This window comes from Seriola lalandi, unplaced genomic scaffold (assembly GCF_002814215.2).
Source record: "Seriola lalandi dorsalis isolate HSWRI2012SDOR001 ecotype SW California unplaced genomic scaffold, Sedor1 jcf7180002054949, whole genome shotgun sequence".
Classification (NCBI taxonomy): domain Eukaryota; kingdom Metazoa; phylum Chordata; class Actinopteri; order Carangiformes; family Carangidae; genus Seriola; species Seriola lalandi.
In genome coordinates this window covers 684453-705955 of record NW_019525500.1, presented here as the reverse complement: position 1 = coordinate 705955, position 21503 = coordinate 684453, and the positions used below count along the sequence as shown (strand labels likewise).

Genomic DNA, 21503 nt, shown 5'->3' with positions numbered 1-21503 from the left:
TTCATCCCTCTTTTAACCCAGATCAACACCAGTCCAATGAACCTAATGGATATACTACAAAGGCTTCAGCAGAACTACTGAACAATCATCTAGTTAAGACATACTGTTTACACAGGTCTAGACTAAATTGTGGGAAACAAGAAAACTGATATATCAAATCACCCTCTTAAATTTTATGTGTTTACAATAACCAGGAATATGTTCAAAGTTCCAACTCAGACTAAGACGTTTCCAAGTTAATCTTACGATTTAAGCGTTTATAATATCCAGCCAAGATGAGAGTCAATGCATCCAAGATTCTCAGTCCATTAAGTACTAATGTGTGTATGACTCAATCCAAAATAAAGAAGGAGCAAAACAAAACAAAACTTCAGCAAAATAAGTTCATGGAAAAAATGTATACAAGGAGCTGAAGTAGAGACAAGTGAAGAAGTTCATATTTTCAATACATACAGTAAATGTAAATGTGTTTACATGCAGACATCTCAATGCAAAGAATCTCTATTTGAGACGAGGGTGACGAGGGTAGACCAAGTGACACTTACAGGTGCACCTTGCATGCCGATGTCGCCTGGACTTCCTGGCAATCCTGGATAGCCCTTTTACCAAAACAGAAAGAAAAACAAACAGCATAGAAAGGTTGACAAGAACTATGTCACTGTTAAATGGCATCTGCTGCATGGGTAGTAAATATTGTTACTAGTATACTCAAGTTTATGTTCAAGCTATGATGCATTATTGCTTTGGGATTTTAACAATGACTAGTGTAGAGCAACAGTGCAAGACTGTGCTCTAAAAAGGGAGTAAAGTAGGACTATTTGTTAGAGCTGTATGTCAGAAGAATTGTCAACAGAATTGGGGGCCATGTTTCTCATTACAGCACTATCCACCACCAATTCTCTTTCTATAATAATCTGTTAAAGAATAATACCAGAATAACAAAAAGTCAGTAAAGACAAAAGTGGTTGGGATTTGCCAGAAAATGCTAATTTAAACAGAAACAGAAGTTCATGAGAGGATTTTGATCATTTTGAGTGAAGCAGTGCAAAGCCTTCACATTGAACCACCAGTCCTCGCTAATGTGGCTACATTATAACAAAAGCTGGTTCACACAAATCACCACAACTCCTCACTTAAGTCACAAAGCTCTTTCTCTCAGTCAAACACATACACACACACCAACAGTGATTCATTCATCTAACTATTTAACCAGCCACCAAATTAGTCATCCTCTCTTCCAGCCAGCCAATCAGTCAGCTTTCTGGCCAGTCTGCCAGCCAGCTAGGTCAGGACTGGGGCCCAAAGCCACAGACATGGCGTTAATCCAAGGCTCCAGGACAGTGGCCAGCCTCTTTCTATGGACTCATGCAGCATTACAGCATTACAGCAGACAGCGGAAACACCTCTGCACTGGACAGCAGCATGTCTTTTTTTTCTCTCGGGGATCAACACTGTCAAAATAATTTTCATGCAAACACACTTCCCACAGTAGTGAGTGGGCTAATGTTTTAAATTAAATTAACATGCTATTAACCTGCAAATATACAAACATTTATCAAACCCAACTTCAACTAACTGCATGGATTTAGGGAAGATGACAAAATACAATGAGTCACTTTCATGCAAATTTCTCCAGAACAGCATAGTAGCAAGATCTTTTCTCTGCCATTGGAGCCCTTTACACTGAGCTATAAACTGGGAGTGACTGATACTGACCAGCTTCTCTATTCAGACTCATACAGAAGCAGAATACCAAACACTACTGCTTCAGTTAGTTAGATCTATCACAAAAAATATTCCAAATTTTAGGCAAAGGCTTTAACAAGTCTGTTGGGCTCTTTGAGGTCCCAACCTAGCAATGTAGAATTGATGCCATATGTTAAAATGTTATGACGTGCTTTAATAAACAGAAAACACAGATTCCAAAACCTTGGGCTATTTGCTGGCCTTCTTTGTTACATAGCCTCTACCCATTGGTTAAGAGGTTTTAGGTAGGACCAAAAGTCAACTTTACTAGATTTGGTCAACTAGACCAGGGATCCAAAAGAGTTCCCTCTCCTCAACATAACTATGGAAAAAATTATTTGATATGACTGAATTTTGTTAAGATTTGTGTCTGCAAAAGTTACAACACTGAGGGGTCTGGAACCCTTTAGGCCTCCACTGAGTTTGCTTTCATTTCCATGACCAAATCTGCCAAAAAATTAGAGCCAAATTTGCTTAGTGTTTTTATATTCATCATCTTTAGACATTAGTTTACTGAACAATGTATCCAAACTCTGGTAGGCTGTTGTAGCTTCGCCAATTTCTTAAAAACCTTTCTCAATATATACACTATGGCTCTGGGATTGACAAACTCTCAGACAAGAAGCAGAGCTCTGCATTATATCCTGAGTGACTGTACTTACCCTTGGCCCCTTCTCCCCGACTGGACCAGTTGGACCCGCTGGCCCACGGTCGCCCTAAGGAAAAACGGTAAGACAGAAAGAGAGAGAGCGGCTCATTAAACTATGACCTGAAACCTCAACACAAAAAATCCCAACACAGCTTCACGTATACCTTCTCTAATAAACAGCCATGAAACTGGAGAGCAGCTTCTTAAATGCAGAAGGTTAGAGTGACAGCTGGTTGAGTGGAGTTTAAAGTAAGCAGGTTCTTTGAAACCCAGTTGGTGGCACCCAGCACACTGTGTTAAAAGCAAAGGTAACTCCAGGTTAGCAGTAAATCTTCCTTGGTCTCCACTCTACCCCCTCTAATACTTGTGTCAATGATGCTTTAATCCTCCTTGAACTTTGTAACTTTCATGAATGTACAAGTACTTTTCCAGTTCTTGTTGCACTTCTATCAAACTGTGAACAGAATAGTTTTAAGGTGCTGTATTGGAAACTCAAGTCTAAATAAGAATTGAATATATATATAATGTGAAAGGAATTTGTGGGCTGTCAGGATATGGTTGGTGCTGACAGATTGAATCAAGAGGAGGATTTTGAGTAAGAGAAGGCGGAGGACAAGTAAGAGTCTGACAAGCAGACAGCTTCCCATCACAAGAACATGTTCTGACACACAGGGGGCTTCTGGATAGGAAGGAAAGGGGAACATGTTAACATATAGGGAGGGAACAATGGAAATAGGTGGCGAAAAAAGGGGCGATTTTGTATATTATCATTATCAATAATCAACACGTAGACTGTTAGTAAAATCCTTTCACTTAAGCTGGAAGTATGCAGAGCTGCTTGTAACATTTTCTGTTAACCTTTGAAGCAAAGGGAGCTGAACGTGGAGAAAGCCTCAGGGCCTCTCTACAGATTGCATCATGAGCACTTTTATATGATTCAAACTACTGCGGTACAATCCCCTTTTTATGAGTACATATGCATTTGAAAGGAGAATAGTATAATATATAATTTGGCAAAGCACATGTCTATTGATACTATTAAGAACACTCTGACAACACTCAGTTAACACTCTGACCAATGATGACGGGCCAATTTATCCAAAGAGGTTTGATAACTACTAAACTGAAAATATCTTTTGAACTTACCTTGAAATTGCTGGCAGAGGGTAGAGGGCTGAGGGGCAGTAATGGTGACATATCTTTGACAATATTATAATTGATGTGGATGTGAGAGTGTTGAGTGTTTATATAAGCATGTGTTCTGGCCCTCTGGGGCCTTCAGCCATGGCTGCTTACTACAGCCCTAATTACAGGGGTCTGCCACTGACAAGCAACGAGCTGATGCTGACTGACGGCCTAATGATAGAGAAACACACTCCTTACCTTTTCACCGGGAACTCCTATCACACCAGCTATCCCAATCAGGCCTACTGGACCCTGGAGAGGAGAGAGAGAAATCGTGCTCAGCACAAACACGTCAGGAGAAAGTATGTCAGTGTGAGGACCTGATCTTCATTCATCTAAGGATTATTTTCCAACCTGTTATGACATCTGGAATGCAAAAGGTTAGAGATTACAATGTAATGCTTACGTAAGAAAACAGGAGGAGCCTCTGACTGGAGGAAAAAACCTGTATGTTGACTTCTGAATTCCTGGAACAACTTTAATTCCTTTTTAAATTTTGATTTAATGATAATATGATTATTATTAATAGTGCTGCCTGTAAAAAAAACCCCACAGATTTACACTTTTCACTACTAAAAATACATGTTTGTGTTTCAAAGAAATGTTTTTATATTAGGGGTCTTAAAGTGTAAAATCAATTCATCCATAAGTTAATAGTGAGACAGAAAAACAAAAGCAGATCATAAAGATCAGTACGTGCCTACCAAAGCTAAAAAAAAGGTTGCTTTGAAAACTTTTGAGTTGTGGAAAATAAACTATATTTATATATCTAACAAGAAACAACAATAACATATTTCTTGGGTAAAATAGCACTGATTGGGAATTATTAGAGGCATACTAATTTCACAACACACAGTAATTCAATACAGATGGCCCCGAAAAGATACATACTACTTAGTACAGGGGAAAACACAAGCTAATGTAAATATGAGAGTTATCAAAGGAGCTTAACCACTTCCAGACCAGTTGTCTGGGAGAGGGGTAGCAGTTTGGACCTGTGCCAGCCTCTCCACTGGACTATATGGAGATCCAGATCAGCAGTAAGACTTAGGGGTCGCTAGGTAGACATCTAACCAGAAAGGGTAACTGTATGTTTTCTAACTCTTCACTGCGTTTATTTTTGAAAATAAATAAATAAACTTAAAGAGAAAAAAGATTGACCAGACACATAAAAGGACAAAAGAAAACAATCAGATGCACATATCACAAGCCAGGCTAAAGTCACCATACTGCAAATACACAGCAAAAAGCCACCAGGACACTGTAGTTACAGAACATCTGAACCTCACTGAATATCAGTGTTATTGTAATAATTCATATGGCTGCCCATTTGTAGACCATAGTTTCACTTCTGGCCAACCACAAAAGCCAGTGTGGTCAGACTGCGGCTGCCTCTAGTTGTAAGGGCCATTTTTTCATTGCTGCATTTCTTCTTTGCAGAGTGATATATTCACGTAGATACCTAGTTACAACAGGTTACGAGATTCCACGAGTGCTATTCTTACTTCCATCGCATAATCATTGAGCATGTATTGTTGATTTTTTACTTTTTTTCTTTTCTAATCTATTTTTGTATCCCCCTACAAGTCTAGAGAATAAGAGAGAAAGCAAGTATAGACAGACAAAAAAAAGTAAATGAAAGAGTAACGTAACAGATTGACAAATTGACCGCAAAGTCAAAGACAAGAAACAGACTACTAATATAAACGCAATGAGATTTAGTCCCATTTGTTATGCCCTAACTCAGCTAAAAAGGCAGACAGTCTCAAAGTGTTATTCATGCATCATCACCTAAAGGGCATTATCCTGTTGGATGCAAGTAAAGCAGCTGAACAATGGATTAGTAGTAGAGTGTCTGCGAGGGGATGCAGCCTGCGGGCATGGGAACAGGAGCTCTAAATTGACCTCAAATCCCTTAATTGGGACATGAAGTGGGACAATGAGGTACCCTGTATCATTTAACAGAAGGAAATGGTTTTAAAAGGGGTTTACATGTCACAGGCCCCTTAACATAGGAGCTTTTACAGTACTGCTCTGAAGATGGTCTGGGTTCTCAGACACAGCCTGGGTTACAGAAGTATGGATATAACCATTAGCCTGACAGTTAGGGAAGAAATATAGCCCAAGTCATACCATGTTAAGAGTTTTAAGGTTTTCCCTCACACGTGCCTCTTTCTCATGCACACATATAAGTATACACTACTGAGTTACTGACATGAAAAAAAATCAAAGCACAGGGTTCGTCATGTGAACTATATTTCAAGGCACACCTGTGGCTGCCTTTTGTAATTGAGGACTGATGCATGTTTTATGGGGGGGTGGGGTGGGGGGCTTAAAAATGGAACACAGCAGACAATCTAAATTGGCTAAAATACACTACACTGTAAAACGGTCCAGTAAAATTTCACTTGAAACAGTTTATGGGAGGCCTCATGGTGATACAGGGGCACTCTGTGAAGACAGGTGGCCTAAAGTCTCCTCGTATCGAGCCTCACATCGAACATGCACTCGTCAACAAAAGTCTTTCTCAGTCTCTTACACATCTAATTTATTTGGAAAGTGATGTAATGCGACTCATTAGAGCCTCCATATGTTTAAGAGTATTTTTTTTTTCTCTGCACAGCCCCATGGCTTCAAAGGCCCATCTACTCAGTAACTGCTTAATCCTTCTCATATGTGCACTGCAGCAACACAGTCCAACATGGCCCGCTTGGTTGCCTCCACTATGCACAGAATGCAAATATTAGCATTAAGGGGCCTCCAGGAAGGATGAAAATACTTCGGATGCTCATAGCAGTTGTGTGCGTTTGAGGATTTTACAAAGGGGAAACATGTCCCAACATTTCTCTAGAGTATTTGTGTTGGGTATAAAGCATTAACTGAAGCATAAAACAGAAATACAGATATATTAAACTGTGATTTTGCAGTTAATTGTTTAATTTAGAAACAGTCTTAACACAGATGTTATGGGACACTTGCAACCCACTTAAGGTACAAAGACCAGCATCTTTTTGGATTAACATTTTCCACTGAAGCTATTGTACTTTGACAGCATGCCCCACAAGTATGATTCATGGGCAACAACAGACGTAAAAAACACTTTGGCAGGCTTTGAGCCATAAACAAACGTGCAACCCAATGAGGTCACTTCCATAGAGGATCTCTGATTGGTGTTCCTTCTGTTCTCCTGTAGTTTTCTGCCAATTTCATGATGAAAACACTGTTTGGTGGTGGGAGAGTATCCAAATTTCTCTTAACATTTAAAGTGGGTCAGGAAAACAGCAAGACACACACACACAAGAAAGCGCTCCTGTAAATTCCCCCACAGCTGCCACACCGGAGGATTTCATTCCCTTAACTATGGAAGCACTGCATCATTATCTCAATGTCATGCGTGTATTAATCTTTAGGCAAACTATTAAAAATATTTAAGGAAACTGAAGCTAATAAAGGCAACAATAAAAGGCGCCACATTAACACTTGCAGCAGGCTTTAATGGAAACCTTCTAATCAACAGCCATCCTGCTGTGGATTAGTAATGTCGTTACTAAAAAGAAGTGTAAAAGCAACTTACTTGTGGTCCAATTTTTCCAACATTTCCCATGTCCCCTTTCTCTCCCTGCAAGCAAAAAAACATCAAACAGTGTGCTGGTTAGCTTCCTGTAATTAAAGAGATCTCTGTTATCATCTTGCCCTACTACCGACACAGGGCTCTCAGGATATTACAAGTTTAAAAAGGCCACACACACACACAACACACACCCCTCTACACACATTGTGGTTTAACAGATAATGGCCCTGTAAGACATTATCTTTTCTCCAAATTAAGAGCATGTTTACAGCACAGCAAGTCTAGGCTTCCTGTGAGTGGGTCACAAACATGGAGACATGGCACTCAGTGGTAAGCACTAGACCAGGGGTCTGCAACCTTTACTATTAAAAGAGCCATTTTTGGCCCCTATCCCACAAATAAAAATCATCTGAAGCCGCAAAACCGTGACCATTAGAATGAAGATAACAACATTAAAGTTTTATATATGGTTATACTATAAAATAACTATAGTTTATTGCATTTATGAAATTATAGAACTACAAAAAAACTGTTTTAATTTTATTGGTGTTTTTACCTGTTTTAACAAAGGAAAACACCAAACGCTTATGAATAGAAAAAATAAGCACTGGCATGTAAAATCTTGAAACACATTGATACCCTGATCACCGCAATGCATTTTTGGTATGTACAAAAGCCAATTATAGCCAATAAAATAGAGTGAGGAACAGGTATGGCATGCTGTGGTTTGCTGAAGCAAAAAAAAATGAGAACAAACTGATTGTTAAATAATCTAAACAGACAGTACAAGCCATAAGACTGTCATTGCGTCCTAAAGATGGAGGTGTTCAGCTCTAGTAAAGTAGATGTAGCAGATGATTCTCATTAGTTTGGAATCAGGTCTTCAACATGAATGGCAAGAAGCTAAAGAGAAGAAACAACAGGCCCATACACAGGTAGTCTTCTTTTCTAATTTCTAAACTTCAGAAAAGAAATTGTACAATAATGTCTAGGTCAACTGGAATGTAAACACAAAAAAAAGCTAACCTAAGCATATTCCTTTACAGATGCATATCAAAACTTGGACATGAACATACTGTGGTCTGTAATAAAAACACAGATGTTCTGATTATTTGTAAATAGAACAGTCATGATATGAACGCATTTTTGTACTCACAACAATATTGTACCATGATCTGCTGTTACAGACCTACTTGTGAGGCATTTACAAATCTAAACTTGAAATTGCCTCAAATGTATGCATCTATGAATGTAGTGATACTACAGTCACAGTACAGTAATGATAGTACAGTTATGAAAGCAGACTTACCTCCAAACCCTCAGGACCAGGTTCACCTATGTAGCCTTTCCTTCCAGATCTCCCCTATAAAGACAGGCAGAGAGGCAGACACGTGCACACATACACGCACGCACCCACACACACACGCAAACACACACACACACACACACACACACACACACGTAACAATCAAAAGACAGTAAAGCTCATAATGGGTTTATCACATCTGCTGTTTATCACAACCAGCTGCTTCCGGATAGAACATCTAGGTGGACTGAATCATTCAAACCTACTGCAAAAGGTCCAGTGTCTGTGTGTGTTTGTGTATATACAGTATGAGATTCTGGGAGTTCTTACAGTAGGGCCTGCGCTCCCAGGTGGGCCAAGTGGTCCTTCCTCACCCTGCAGAACACAATACAGTTCATTATACATTCATATTTGTAAACACACACACACACACACACACACACACACACACACATATATATATATAAACACAGCTAGTGCAACAGACAACCCAGCAGGTCTACCAAACAATATGAACAATAGCACGATATATGAAAAAGGTACTTGTTGAGATTCATCATATACACTGATAAGCCACAACATTATGACCACCAGACTAATATGCTGTTACCAGCAACAATCCACTGAGACATGGACTCCACAAGAACTTTGCAGGTGCCCTGTAGTATGTGGCACCAAGACATGAGCAAAGGATCCTTTAAGTCCTGTAAGTTGCATGGTAGAGCCACCACAGATTGGACTTCTTGTTCCAGCACATCCCACAGATGCTTGATCGAAACTCTTCGTCATGTTCCACCATTCCTCAACAATGTATACAGTGTGGGAGGGCACATTATCTTGCAGAAAGAGGCCAATGCCATCAGGGAATATCATTGCAATGAAGGGGTGTATCTAGTCTGCTAAAATGTTTGGGTAGGTCATGTGGAATGCTTGGACCCAGGGTTTCCCAGCACAACATTGCCCAGAGCATCACATTCCTATTGGCTTGTTTTCTTCCCACAGTGCATCCTGGTGTCATCACTTCCCCAGGTAAATGGCACACACCCAGCCGTTAATGTGATGTCAAAGAAACCAGGACTCATTGGACAGGGGAATCTTCTTCCATTGCTCCAAGGTCCAGTTATGACCTACACACGGGCGCTCTGACTGGCCTACAAGTGTGTGTTCTTACCATAACTGAAAAATTTGAGCTTTGGGTGCCTCACACCTTCTCACGGTTTGTGTTTTGTTCCTCCTCAGACCGCTTTCTGTAGGGACTCAGCACTGCACTGCAGACTGGGACCACACCACAAGCCCAGCCATTTCAGAGTCTCTCCATCCCAGTCGTTTGAGTTTGGCTGTTTCTCTCCATCCAACACACTGACTACAAGAGCCCACTATTCACTATTCCCACTACTTTGACATGCACCACTGTTACACAAAAAACATTATTTACTTCATCTCAACTCATCTGTGAGTGGTCATAATGTTTTGGCTCATTCGTACATACAGAAATTTCCACACCTAAATAACATCAGTTCACAAAATAATGATAATAAATTATCATTATTATTATTATTATTATAACCACAACTTCCCTGGTTTTATTCTTGCCAGGGACCTCTGTTGCATACCATGTTTCATGTCTGTATATCTATTATCAACATCAGACAAAGGCGAATAGCCAAAAACAATCTTTAAAAAAGCCATGCATGCAAACTTACATTTCAATAAATCTATAAAAAGCAGTTGTAAGGGATTTATCATGAATCACTTGCTAAAATATCTCTGTGGCCTATAACAGTAATGCTTACAATCCAAATAAGAGAACACTGAGTTTATAAAAATATTTCGCTGTGCTACCCTATCAAACCAAACCTATAATATTGACTTCAGCTGTCAGATATATGTAATCCACTTTAAAAATACAACTTCTTTGGCAGTTTTAGGCATCAAACGTTTAACAGCTTTGTCTGTGTACTCATATCTGACTGAAGTGTTGTGATTTCATACCAAAAACATGTTTGTGAGATAAGAGTACTCTGGCCAACTCTAAACCTCTGTAAGTGGTTGCTGGGCAGTAACTTTCAGCACAATAGAAATGTGTATGTGTTGTAAGCCTTCCAAAGGCTTCTGTTCATTTTTTCCAGGGCTGGAAAATGTTCAACCTTGTTTTCATAAGCACCCAATGGTGAATCATGACTTCACCCAGTGGAACATGCCCCGAGAGATATCGCAAGGAAAAAACACTCCCAGCTTAGTGGGAGGGCTAAGCTGTAACAGTTTGAGATATGACTAGATGCTAAATGAGAATCAATGTGTTAGTTAATCTTGCCTCAGACTAATGATCCAATGGAAATCTCTGAATGAGCCATACTTTCCACTTTTCTCTATTAGTGAGTCAAGAGCGGAGCTGATGTGTAGAATAAAGGTGGGTGTTGAATCGTCTCACCTGTATTCCTTTTGGCCCCTGTGGGCCTTGGGGCCCTCTGGCTCCCTGCAAACCCTGAAACACAGCCGAATGCATGAATTGAATTGGATGAACTGAATGGATGAATGGCTGGCGAGAAAAACAGTTATGGTTGTACCTTTGGTCCAGGTGGACCGTTAGGCCCTGGTACTCCAATGTCGCCAGGAAACCCCTTTCAAAAGCAGAAAGAGAGACACTATTATTATGGTATATGGTTTTATTATTCCATCTGTCATGAGTCACTTGACTAAGTGGTTGAGCATGAGCCACCACATTTCAAATCAACTCTTTGCACCTTTGTGTACATTACAGGTGGGGTAGGATTATACTGTATTCAAAATTGGAGGTTTTAAGTAGGCCTGTTTATGTGTAAACTCCCCTTTGCAAATCACTGAAGGCAGCATGCATAAATCAAACACACATAGGGGTGGGGTCTTGCTGGAGAGCATAGACAGACTTACAGAGAACTGATGTAAAGATAGTGATGGATTGCTACTGAGCTGATAGAGGCTGAATACCTTCAGGCCCGCCTGCCAGGACACAATCACTCATTTCAGAAAATACGCGTGCTAGCTGTGGCCTGTGTGACCTATGGTCATGTTGCACTCCTGAGAGCAATGTGTCTTTGACATTTCCATGCTTTTGACTTTTTTTTTGTAGCACCAACAATGACCTCTTTGACAAATGGTGAGGTATTCCACATCCAAGCCAAGAAATGCTGGAGGGAGATGTCCGAACAAGGAAACCAAGGGATGAAAGATTAAAATTGTCTTTGATGAAACACATGGACGTAATAAAGTTTTGGGGCTAGTGAGTCGACTTGACTGGTGCCTCCATTGCCCACTCTACACAATTCTGTAGAAACAAAGTGAGGTTTCTGGCACAACTTCACCTACTTCCAAGGTGCATGCAGAAATCAAAAAAGGTCTAAAGAGGTCAAAACTCCAGCAACACTTGCAGTAAAGAATAACTTCATTAGACTGACGTGTTTCGGCCTGTCACAGTGAGGTATGAATAATTTAGTAAGTTTGCCATTGTCCCCAAGGAAGAAGATGCAACCTCAGGAAGGTACTACGGGTCATTTAAAGTAAAGGTGTATGTTCAGCAAATGTCATGATAATGACAGTGGACCTTGCTTGTTAGTTTATTACATATCTAATATCTGAGTGACTTTTTCTTATTTAAGGGTGGCAAATGAAGGAAGGGTGATAAGATCACCCAATGCTGTCTACTTTCCAAAGTGAAAAGTCATTGCCTAGAAAGACAAAATCCTACTTAGTAAATGTTGTTGTTATTTTCCCATTAGACTCTGAGATGTACAAGAGGAAATTCTGGCCTAGAGCTGGCAAAAGGAGAGGGCATGAAGTCCCAGCAAACCATGAATAGCTGCAGCAAATACAGCATTTAGCAAAACTAATTATTTAATATCTTGTGTACAAAGTTTGCAATTTAACCTGATGGTAGTACTAGAGGAAAGCTTGGGTGTGAGAAGTTCATCATCTGGGAAGCATGAATGAGCTCATTAAAATTCATTATAATCTGGGAGATTTTAATATTTCATTTATATAAGTAGAATTTTGAAGGAGGCACAAGAGGTCACCGAAAATAATGACATTTTGATTCCTTTGTTAATGAGTACATTGTTCTTGATTATCTCCAGGCAGTGCATTGTAGCTGAAAGTATTTATTTTACACCATATTTTATACATTAATTTTTCTGTTTTAAAAAGGTACTGACATCAAGTTTCCTATGCAGTATAATGAAATCTGAACGACAACTTCTGTATCTCTCTTATGTCTCTTATATCCATAAAAGAAGCTTGGCCTTGGCTCTGCGTCTACCACATTACATACCCTTTAATAGGAAAGAAAAGATACAGCAGGACGATTATGTTTCATAGCTGCATCCGTGTTTGGGCCGGCTCACTAGCCACCTGTGCTTTACACTGTGCCAAAGTACCACACAAACCTTTAAGTAATAATTTGATGTTCTAATTCCTGTCTTTTTCTCAATCGTGCTCCTTTTCCATGCATTTCAATATTATGTCACAATCTTACCCACAGCAACATTTAAAAAAAAGACAAGACATCAGGTTTACTCGCCTGGAAAAAAATCAACCTCTTCTGTAGAGCTGCAAATTGTCCTTCAGTAAAGTTATTAGTATAATATATAAGTAGTTACCCATACATTACTTACTTCAGGTAAACAACAAAGTGAACTACCCTCCTTGTAAGTCAAAGCATAACTGCATTAGCCTTTAAACACAAAGCACTGGTCACTGTTCACATAATGTGATCATGCGCCTCTATTCTGAGAAAACTGAGAAAAAATAAAAGGACATGATGAATATGAAAACTTATCATGTGTATGTCCTACCTCTGGTCCTGGAGGACCATGTGGTCCTTGTGCCCCCATCTCTCCAATTCTACCCTGTTTAAAAAAAGAACACATGAAGACAAAAACAAATGAGATATTTTTCCCAGCTTAAATGTGTTTTCCTTGTCACTGATTTTTCTCATATACAAGTCCCCTGCCTCTCTGTCGCCTCTTAGATAATGTGTTATATTTTTTCATCATGAAATTTTAAGTGTGGATATGAAAAATCATAGTAATGACTCAATACAATGCCACGTTGTGTTCTTTTAGCCATTTGATGCATATGATGCAACAAAAGCTTATTTACACTGACATAGTACAAACAACAAACTGATCAGTTGTGACATACATAGGGCTTCATGTACACTGGGTATGTTATCAAGCAGCAAGACTGAATTCCGGTCACTCAATCAATCATGAGACACTTAAGCCCAAACACAATGGAGCGCTCTCTCTCTCTCTCTCTCTCTCTCTCTCTCTCTCTCTCTCTCTCTCTCTCTCTCTCTCTCTCTCACTTCACAGGTAGTAGCCCTTACTTGCTTCGTCTTCATCATGTATTGTGTTGCTGCATTTGCGAATCTAGGGATAAGAGCTGGAGCTCACTAACATGCAAATGCACAATAAAGCTGATGTGTTGTGAATGTGACTGAACTAACTTTAGTTTACAAGCTAAAACAAATAGAGTCCAGATCTCATTGTGGTACACTGTGTTTACATGGCTTTGTCTATAAAAGCTGCACAGACACATACACACTCACACGAACATACCGGTGGTCCTGGTTTCCCTCTTGGCCCAGTGGGACCAGGCACACCAGCGGCACCCTGAAACATACAGACATAACACTCTCAAACTGGTTTTGCACATTGTTTGCGTGTGTTTGTGTGTCTGTTTGTTGCATCCATTTCCATGCTAATACACCCATATTTACATGGCACAAGCATTGTGTGGTGACTTCATGTGATTAATGAATCAACATCTGCATTTATTCAGACACACACACTGCGCTTCTGATTGGGGAAAATGTTTTGATTAATGTATTCCTGATTTAGCAAAGACAAATATTGCTCTATATATCCTGTTATTGTCCAATTATTTGTCGCAGCAGGAGGGAAAAGGAGATCACTTCTACATGTTTAAACAATTAAGAAAAACAAAAACATGCATTTGTTGTAAACGTATCATCAAGTGAAAAAACGTGAAAAAAAAAGTATTGTGCTGGAATTTTACCAAGTAAAGTCAGACCAACTGATGTGGGTTGTTCTTTTCATACCACATAGTGCTCACATGGTGTGTGTGTCTGTTTTCCTTAAAATCTTGTTTGTATAAAAGGAGACTTACCTTATCACCTTGGTACCCCATCTCTCCTGGTTGGCCCCTTTGTCCCACTTCACCCTAAATTTCACAGTATCATACAGAGATATAACACAACACTACCCTGCCACAGTGATCACAATATAACCATAGATTAAACATAGATAGGCACAGAACATTTGCTTACAGTATATACTGTATGATACATGAACATTATGCAGCAACACATGTAAACCGCTATCAAGTTGCTATCAAAGTTCAGCTTAGGTTTAGATATCATGAAAACAAATGGCCACATTGTAAAGACCAAATACATTTTTTCCATTATGGAGAAATGTCAATATTTAATAACCAACTGCTAATGCACTCTGTCTATTATCATGATATTAAATTTGAGTTTATATGGTGGCTGTTATCAAAATGTCAAATGATCTCTTGTAATATGTCCAATTATGTGAGTTGGGCTACCGACACATTAAATACGGATACATTGCAATAATATAAATATTTAGATCACCTTATCACCTTTCAATCCAGGCAGGCCGGCTCGTCCTGCTGGGCCCTGCCACAGACAAAAGAAAGGAGGGAGGACAAGTAGACCATTGAGTAAGTTAGAGAGAAAGAGAGTGAAGGAGAAAATTTTGCAAGGAACCAATGACAAGATTTGTTTTGAAGCAGGGCTCTGCATCTGACGTGAAGAAGGAAGAGGAGCCTGATGAATGACAAAAGTTGACATTGTGGCAAAAGCTTTGAAAGTTCTTTCTCACACTTAATTATCTTTATAGATTTTGACATGTCAGAATAAGTATATATTCTGGTACTGGATTCATGACATGAACATACAAACAGTAAATAGTTTACAGATTCCAATGGTTTAATATAACTAACAACAGTATGGCACAGCAAATTTCCCAAAATTTAGAGCATTTGCAGTAGCAAATGTCTAGCCTACCTGAGGTCCCACTAGACCAGGCAGTCCTCGCAGTCCCTCAGGCCCTGGGTCCCCCTGTGGAGAGAAGGTACACAATGGAATTTATGTATCACAAGTACACAGACACACACAGACATACACACACACACACACACACACACACACACACACACACACTATCTGCCCGTTTCCTACACAGAGCATTCCTTTTTGTCACAACAGAACTAAGCTGTACAGACATTGCATTCAGTTGTTTGTATGGGTCTGGGCTTGGCCCTGCTCACCACTGCCAGCCCTCAATATCCACTCTAATTGACAGAGGCAAGGTGGGAATGGCCAGAATGTGTGGCTAGACTGAAAAGTACCCTTTACAAGCAGACAGGAAGTTCTGCTGGCCGCTGATTGAATGGTTTTCACTGTGATTGCTATAACAGTGTCCGTAGCAATGATGTTGTGGTGACATTGATGTGTGTGTGTACTTTAGCACATATACATACCATTCACATAGGTATACACAAATACATTTAACTAAATGCAGTCTGAGGCCACACTGTAGGTGTGGATTTCTTTGATATTGTGGTAAACATGTTCATTAAGCAAAGTAGGCAGCCTGCTCACTCAAGTTTTTTTTTCTCTTTGAGACAGTAGGAAGGCCTAAAGAAGAAGGGAGTAAGGTTGAAAAGATGTCTCTGTCAGTATTGAATCCAAGACAAGCATGAATAAAGACAGTATTTGCCTCATGCTTAAATAGTGAATACAAATGGATGCAATGATAATTAGGAACCTTGAACTTCTTATCTCACTTCTCAGCAAAAAGGGTCCAGAAACTCAAAATGTTTCTACCAAGGTACTCAGGTGTACTCAAGGTGTTTTCAAAACAATCAAACTGTCAATCTTTCCAATATTAAAAAAAAAAGTGAGTCAAGTGAGAGAACATGGCTTAATGTTATGTCATCAAACACATGTGGCTTAAAGTAGGTTTCCATCTGGACCGTGTAAGGCCCGTGTTTGATGTTGCAGCTCCTCTGTGGTACTGCAGCAGGACGGGCAATTATCATGTGCACTCCATCAGGAGAAGCTTTCAGCAGATAACACATGAAAAATGACATAATGAAAGGAGGAGATAAAAACTTTCCCCCAAAACTCTGGTGTTCACCAGCCTGAGTGACGTGATCTGCTACATCAACATCCCACACAGAGCCTTTGCTCAAACCGCTGTCAAGATGTAGCCTGACTTCCAGGTGGTTAGAGATCATCCAAAAACATTATCTCCTAGGCACACAGGATGACAAGTGATGAAAGACTAAACAAAAAAACATATTGTTGTATTGTTTCAACACAATCCTTGTAGCCTCAGAAAGTCCAATCAAACAAACAAATGCCTCAGCACCCAGTGCATCATATACTAAACTATATCATGTACTTGAGACGCAACAGGCCAGTGGGAAAAGTACATTAAATTACTGTATATGTAGACCTAACCACACCATGTGAAAATGATCAAAAAAATCAAAAACTATTTGAAGTTAAGAGTAGTGAAACAGTAACAAATGCAGACAAGAACACAAACACACACACAGCCTATATAACTTCAAACTATTTTTGTCTCTACTTCACCTTTTTGTTTTTCATTCAAGCTCTGAAAGAGTGTCTGGCTGCATCACATTTTGTTGAGTCACACACTGGCAAAGACATCAAGTGCATACCAGAACGAACACTTGCTGCTCTGTTACTGCTCCCTTTCTGATTACTTAACTAAAGGTCTAACTTTGTGTAATTGCCTTTCAATAAGTGAGTGAGCACAACTAAAGCCACAAGGGTGTGACTGACACTGGGAAGTGAAAATGAGTTTTAGATGTCAAATTAAAGTCCTTTGTTGGATCTTCTGTCAAAATCAGTCAGCTGGAAAATTGAGTGAATATGAATTACATCAAAGACTGGATTAAGGAGGTGTAACTATTTTGGCTCTCTTATGTGATTACTCAAAAGTACTTACTGGCAATAATTTGTTGATATAAAGACAAGTAACCACTACATCAGCTTTAATTATTAATAATTATTTTCTGTTCCTATTGTTGTGTGGGGGGGTTGGGTAAGTTTTGTACAAAAATTTTACAATTTTTTTTGTAGTTTGTGAAAAACCATGAGTAATACACAATCTGTAATATAAACAAATCTTCAACTCCAGCATTTTGGAGATATGACGATTAGCCATATCCATAATAAGTGATTTTTGCAGCACATGCAAATCCGTATCATCAGCTCTATGAATTTATCAATCCATACATGAAGTGCCTAATCCTGCAGATCCTGGCGATCAAACCCAAGACCTCAAAACGCCAGAGTAATCCTCTTACTGCTGTTTGAACACAGACTCTGAAGCCCTATTTCTTAGAGATTTCTACTTTTTCTGTCTGACTTCAAAATTCAAAGCAACTCACAGACAACAAACCCATTCCCTGAGCTATCTCACCAGCAGCCTTTTGGGTCTTTCCTCCGGGTGTGTGACTTGAAAGTCTAACAGTATGCCTGAAGATCAAACCCACAACCTCAAAACTTCTGAATAGTCCTGTTAGTCCATTGCCTTTACACTTGGCTACCATAACTTGCCAAAGTTGGTCAAAACAGAATAGCTCAGTGTGTTAAAAGGCTGCTTGGAAGTTTTGAGGTTCCATGTTTATAAGGCTCAGTGAATTTTAAAGTCCAACAGCCAAAGGGACGAATCAAAGGCTCAAGGAAATACAACCCAGTGTGTGTAATTCTTAATGTCTGACCAAACTGTTCAGTGTGTTAGAGGACTGTTTTGAAATTTTGAGTTTGTGGGTTCAATCCTCGGGTAATTAACTGAATTGTCTGACAGAGGACGTAGACAAAGGTCTTAGAATAGTTCTTGGAAAGGTTCCTACAATAGGTCTTGGAATACTTTCTGAAACGTGGCCCATTAAGACTACATGTGATCAACAGCCATTTCCAAGCTATTTCCAAGCTGCTGCACTGCACTGCTAAAATCCTGATCTTATAACCACTATGTCATCTGACAAAATCACCATAATTAAAGGCAACAGCTGTGCTGTATATTTGTGAAATGATCACAGATCATTTGAATGATCACAAGTTAGTCCAATTAGAAGCTCAGTCATATCAGCTGACCTGTGGTCAGCATAGAGAGGTTTGCATGTGAAGGGAAAACCAAACTTGGACTCAAGGGGCGATACTGGTGACTCTCTTCTATGGAAAAAAGTCACTAGATTTGGCGCCAAATGCTTCTTTAAAAAAAAAAAGAAAGAAAAAGGTTGCTAAAGGGGTCTGAAAAGTCGGTTAATGGTGTAACCTTGGCACTCAGTTACACAACATTTGGCTGACCAATGGTATAACATCAGTCAGCCAGACAGTCAGGGCTGAGGATGTGGGTTTGATCCTGACTTGAAGTCCAACACCCAAAAATTAAAATGCTCTAAGAAATGCTATTCAGTGACAAGCTCTGAGTTTTGTCCAACATCCCTATGAAAAACGTAAGGACTCAGAGAAACACAGCTCAAGTGTTTCTGACCTCTGTTAGAGAAATGCTTCAAATTACCCAGGGTGTGGGTTTGATCGTGAGGCTCAGTGAATTTTGAAGTCAAACACCCAAACTGAAGACTAAAAAGCAGTGAGTCACATCTCTGTGCACTTCACAGAGAAGTTAAGTGAACAGACAAGCTTGATATGTTAGTTTGTGACAGTAAGGTACCAGCAGCGCTGCGTCTGGTTCAAATCCTGACCACTTTTAACCTGGAGTGACAATGATTTCCTTTTGAAAATGTTGCTACTAATTTTTACAGCGACACATGGTGCCATAATGTTAGTCCGCAACTCTGGAGTCAAACACTGAAATGTTCAGATGTAGTGAAAAATTCACATGGGGTTTGCTTTGTAGCTGTGGTATTCTTCATATTTTGATTGCCCTACATGTCTAACCCTGTGATAATAACGTTGTCAAGTAAAAGAGAAATCTTAAAGATAATGTCTACATGTTTCATGTCTGACTGTGTCAGTAGTAAAGTTGACTTACAGCCAGTAGCTGAGGTGAAGGTTAAGGAAACCCCATCCATCCAGATGTGTCTAGCGCCACACTGAGTGACCTTTCAAACACCCCAATAAATCCCCATGTTGTAAGGACAGCAAACCAGTGAAAATGAAGCTTGAAATTGTGACACAGGAAAAGTGGCACATAGAATTGTATCTAGTTTGCTAACATGGACATGTTTAAGAGGCCTCTGTGAACTCAGTTTTTAACAATTGCACATTCCACAGTGAAAAGACATCTTTAGACCAGTGAGAATCTAGATTTTTTTCCTCACTCAAGACTGAGCCTCCCTGGTGGTCATGCTGGTAACATTTAAGACCTGTGAGTGAAACTGTATGATTACTAAAACTGACTGAAGGGGTTGTGAATTATTTTGCTTTGACAGAGCTAGACACTGTTTTTTTTTTTTCTTTTACTTCAAAATTGACTTTTGACATGCACCCCTCATAATGCATGGTCCCCTTCATTGTACCCAACATGTACAACTGTGGTCAGAGCCCATGATGCAGGAATGGAGTGACTCTTGCAGGTGACAATAGGCAGAATAAAAGGTGTTGCTTATCATGGTGATATGTCTGGTTTGTTTGGAGTTTTACTGTTCTCCCAAGCAGTAGAGGAGTGTTGCTACCAGTAATTTTACTTAATTAATTAATGAGATAGGTTGGTCATTGGTTGATATTAGAGAAAAATAACATGATATTATTGTGATGTTAGACGTCATATCAACAGTGGTACTGCTGTTTTAAGTCTGAACATCTGCCGTATTATGCATGTGGGACATTTGCCCCATTTGAAAGTGAATTTTTACAATATCTTTAAACCTCTCAGCTAAACTATCTTTACTGCTTTGGACTTTTTTTGACACTGCCATGGGGTTAGCAGTGACAATGACTCATTATGTGGAGCTACAACAGTTTATTTCTGAATCCCATCCTATTTATATTCTATCAAGTCCCTGTGGATTAGACTAGAAGCCTTGCCAGAAAACTCTTAAAGTGCATGAAATATTTGACTCTTGATAGTCACCTGAGTACAGTTAAAGATTTCAGTACCGGCAATCATTAACAATGACTGCAAAACACTGGCTTAAGTACTACAGTAAGCCAACGCAAAAAATTGCTGGCTGCATGAAAATTCACGTCACATAAATTCAGTCATCATTCGTGCAGCAACACAACACATCCTGCTATCGGTCATCCAAACCCTAACCTAACAACTAGTGACAGACGAGCAGAATGAAAGAAGGACACCCAAGCAACCTCGAAAACAAGTACAAGGATAGACAGAAGTAGAACTGTGAGGCAAACGAATGAGAGATTAAACATAGCTCTCATTCAGCTTGGGAAATATAACATATTAATAAAAATGACAACATTGCAAAACTGATACTCACCCTTAGACCAGGAAAGCCGCTAATGCCAATCCCACCAACAGGCCCCTGTGAAACATCACAGCAACATCCTAAGTACACAGGACAGGACACTTACAGTATTGCACATTCCTCATTCCCAAGGCTACATTGGAAATACTGTAAGTGTAACTACGTTTTCAGGTGCAATCCCCCTGAATGACATCAAATCTAAACATATTAATGTCTGAAACCCAAACATTTGTTAAGGCGGCTCAGTAATTTGTATAATTGCCCACTGAATAAAAACCTAAAATGCTCAGTAATGTTAGGCTAATCTATATGTGAATATTGTGACACCTATTGATAAAGTTATATGCTTTACTAGACTATAACAGTTTCTGTCAATTCCCTGCGCGGCCAACTGAATGTAGTTTGTTTCTTGAAAAAAAATTAACTTGGTTTGTCCGTCAAAATCTTTTTTTTGTTTGTTCTTGTATTACACAATATTGATACATTTTGGAAGTGGTGATAAAAGGCCTTAACCCTTAACATACAAGAAA

General features: G+C 39.4%; 1 protein-coding gene across 1 annotated transcript in view; it reads right to left on the bottom strand.

Annotated features, from left to right (window-relative positions):
• Positions 1–21503, bottom strand: part of col24a1 (collagen type XXIV alpha 1) — an 89653-nt gene that overhangs the window by 31938 nt on the left and 36212 nt on the right. Inside the window, exons 14-27 of the mRNA XM_023394530.2 lie at positions 20986–21030; positions 15548–15601; positions 15113–15157; positions 14623–14676; positions 14052–14105; positions 13284–13337; positions 11025–11078; positions 10889–10942; positions 8788–8832; positions 8461–8514; positions 7155–7199; positions 3779–3832; positions 2409–2462; positions 546–599 (exon numbers count right to left, since the gene is read on the bottom strand). Of these exons, the coding sequence (XP_023250298.1) occupies positions 546–599; positions 2409–2462; positions 3779–3832; positions 7155–7199; positions 8461–8514; positions 8788–8832; positions 10889–10942; positions 11025–11078; positions 13284–13337; positions 14052–14105; positions 14623–14676; positions 15113–15157; positions 15548–15601; positions 20986–21030 (720 nt within the window). The remainder of the gene's footprint in view (positions 1–545; positions 600–2408; positions 2463–3778; positions 3833–7154; positions 7200–8460; positions 8515–8787; positions 8833–10888; positions 10943–11024; positions 11079–13283; positions 13338–14051; positions 14106–14622; positions 14677–15112; positions 15158–15547; positions 15602–20985; positions 21031–21503) is intronic.